At 36.6% G+C, this 3,307-nt stretch overlaps 2 protein-coding genes across 2 annotated transcripts; both read left to right on the top strand.

The window, feature by feature from the left end:
* Positions 1-1,292: 1,292 nt before the first annotated feature.
* Positions 1,293-2,063, top strand: LOC111412920. Its single transcript, XM_023043786.1, has one exon. The coding sequence runs from the start codon at positions 1,293-1,295 to the stop codon at positions 2,061-2,063; it is 771 nt and encodes a 256-aa protein (XP_022899554.1).
* Positions 2,064-2,141: 78 nt separating this feature from the next.
* LOC111412919 lies at positions 2,142-2,735 on the top strand. The gene has a single exon (XM_023043784.1). It carries the CDS (start codon positions 2,142-2,144, stop codon positions 2,733-2,735), a length of 594 nt encoding a protein of 197 aa, XP_022899552.1.
* The last annotated feature ends 572 nt before the right edge of the window (positions 2,736-3,307 follow it).

Genomic DNA, 3,307 nt, shown 5'->3' with positions numbered 1-3,307 from the left:
ACGATAAAAACTCTTCCATTTTTCATCCACTTCAACCTCAAAATTTCATAAACTTATCAGTTATCAATCTCAACAGAAAAATTTAGTTAAATTTCAGCACTTCAATTCGGTAAGTATCTTTCGTAGTATTTAATTTTATTTTTATTGAAGTCGTATATTTTTTTTAAATGGTAGAAAAAATAATATTAGAGCCAAAGTTCAGGCCGGCACCGATCAAACGCCGGAACGCCGGATTTAACGACCGTCCGGACCGCCCGTTGCCGACGGTCCGGACCGTCCCGACCGTCCGTTTGCAAACTCCCCCGCCCCTCGATTCTGATAATTTTATTTCTGATAATTTGTTCTGATATTTTTAATTCGTAATGCAGATATGGCAAAAGCATGTGTCCCAATCTGTTATTTCGGCGAATTTCAAAGGAAAGAAAAATGGTCAATGGGAATGGAAATGGACGAGTGAAGGAGAAGGGGTTGCTGCTATTTCGATAACAAAAAATACTTCATTTACAGAAATGTACAGTGAAATACAAAACATGCTTAACGTCGATTCATCTCAGTACGATATGGAATTAGGATTTTTATTTCAAAAGCATTCAACAATTTCGATTCCACCTTTGAAAGTTACTTTTGAAGCGCAAATAAAGCATCTAATTCAATTGAACCAAGGTCGAAAGACGACTCCTATTTGCGTAAGTTTGTTGAAGAAAAATGTCATCGAGGGTGAACACGAAGTTTTTGATGGAGAGGATCGTAATGAGAATGATTTTTGGGATACTGTTGAGATTGCTCGGGAGGATGATGTAGTTATTCCTGGGGCAGTTGCTACTCACCATGATGTCACCGTTACACGAAGGATTTACGAGGAAGTTCAAGACAACGAGTATGAAAGGTCATTTACAAATCAGGATTTGATTGCTTTATCCAGACAGAGACATGAGTCTGATGGGAGCTCACATGCTGGACCGAGTACACGGTCTTCTAATTGTTCGCGTGTAGTTCCTGATGATGAAGATTTACATGTCAATCAATTGTTTGACACGAAAAGAGATTTGCAAGAAGCCGCGCACCGAATTGCAATGAAACATAATTTTGAGTTTAAGGTAAAAAAATCAAATAAGTCTACATACACAAGTATTTGTGTGGACAACAATTGCAGTTGGCGTTTGAGTGCGACAAAGATGGACACAAATGAGTTCTTTGTTGTTCGTAAGTATGCGCGGGAACATACTTGTGAAGTGGGTATTCGTCAAAATGATCACAGGTAAGCTCGATCATGGTTTATTGGTCGACAGATAATGCACAAGTTTCAGGATCCACGGACGATTTACAGACCTACAGATATCATCAACGACATCCGTCGAGAGTATGGGGTGGTTATGAGTTACCAGAAGGCCTGGAAGGCTAAAGAATGTGCATTGGAAGATTTAATGGGTTCGACAGAGGAGAGTTATGCCAAATTGGCCAGGTATTGCCACAACATGGTGAGAACTAATTCTGACTCGACGTTTTTTATTGAAACCGATGGGCAAAATCGTTTCAAGTATTTTTTTATGGCTCTTGGACAATGCATTAGAGGTTTTCGAAATGCTATGCGACCTCTAATTCCAGTTGATGGTACAACCCTAAGAGCTAGATATAAAGGAAAGTTGATTATTGCTACTTGTCAAGATGCCAATATCCAAATTTACCTTCTTGCATTTGGCATTGTCGATGGAGAGAATGATCTAGCAATGCGTTGGTTCTTCACGAAGTTGAGAGAAGTAATTGGGAACATCGAGAACCTTGCATTTGTGACTGATCGGGGGCAGTCAATAATAAATGGTATAGCCGAAGTTTTTCCAGAAGCACATCATGGTTATTGTATGTACGACATTCAGGGCAATCTGAAGACTAGGTACCGGGGCAGTGGCATCGTTGCATTGTTTAGGAGAGCTGCAGAAGCTTACAGCTTTGAAGAGTTTACAAAGTTCATGGGCGAAATAGAACATAAATTAGAAAGTGCATGGGAATATCTATCAGAAATGGGGGTCAAACATTGGGCACGGTCACATTTTCCAGGACGTTGATACAACATGATGACGTCGAATAATGCAGAGTCGCTGAATGCATTATTCAAGAAGGATCGAGAGTTACCGATTCTCGCAATGATTGAACATATTCGCAGCAAGTTGCAACAGTGGTTTTATGACCGACGTGAAGAATCCCAAAATTGCACGAGTGTGCTAGCTCGGGCACAGGAAGATCGACTATTCAAAACTCTGGAAGTGGCAAAAGCTCTATCTGTGAAACCACTAGATCAATTTCGCTTCTCGGTGAGATGCGGGCGCAATGTTGGATACATTGTAGACTTGAATGACAATACCTGCACGTGCAGAAAATTTCAATTGGAAAGTTTTCCATGTGCACATGTTTTAGTGGCTATGTATAGAGGATTTCCACCACACAGCTTGTGCAGTCATTATTATATGACTGATTTTTGGAGAGCAGCGTATGCCGAAACTATATTTCCTCTACCAAATGAAGTCGAGTGGGAAGTTCCTGATTATATTGTAACACTTAATAATTTGTTGCCACCTGAAGCTCCACCGTGTACTTCTGGTCGTAGATGGACGTCTAGAATACCATCTACAGGAGAGTTTCCACAACCGTGTAAGTGCGGGAGGTGCGGCGCTACAGGACATACACGTCGATTTTGTACAAGCCAGATCCCACTAAACAATGACTCAACGGATATGTAGTATCTATATAAATCATATGTATTCTCTATTTGTCATGTGTTTGTGATTTTCTGAATTGAAATCGGATGTAATCTTTATCACATTGTTTAATAACTCTTTTTATTTTTATCACGTTTGTCATATGTATTTTCTATGTGTCATGTATTTGTTTGTTTTCTTTTAAAATAAGTGAGACAACGATATATATTAACTAACAATATGGAGAAATTACTATTTCTTTAATTAATTATCTTAATTGGTGAAATAAAAAAAATATTTCGTTAATCATGTGTTTTATTTATTTCATATTTGAATAATATTTATTCGATTTTTCCTTTTACTATTTCTTTAAGTAATTATTTTAATTGGTTAAGTAAAAAAATATTATTCAATTTAATTTATTCGTTACATATTTCGTTAATTATGTATATTATTTATTTATTTCATATTTAATTACTCTATTTCGATTATTTATTTGAATAATATTTATTCGATTTTTCCTTTTACTATTTCTTAATTGTTTAAGTAAAAAAAATATTATTCAATTTAATTTATTCGTTACATATTTCGTTAATTATGTATATTATTTATTT

The sequence above is a fragment of the Olea europaea genome, chromosome 16 (assembly GCF_002742605.1).
Source record: "Olea europaea var. sylvestris chromosome 16, O_europaea_v1, whole genome shotgun sequence".
Classification (NCBI taxonomy): Eukaryota; Viridiplantae; Streptophyta; class Magnoliopsida; order Lamiales; family Oleaceae; genus Olea; species Olea europaea.
This window is presented reverse-complemented; position numbering and strand designations above follow the sequence as displayed.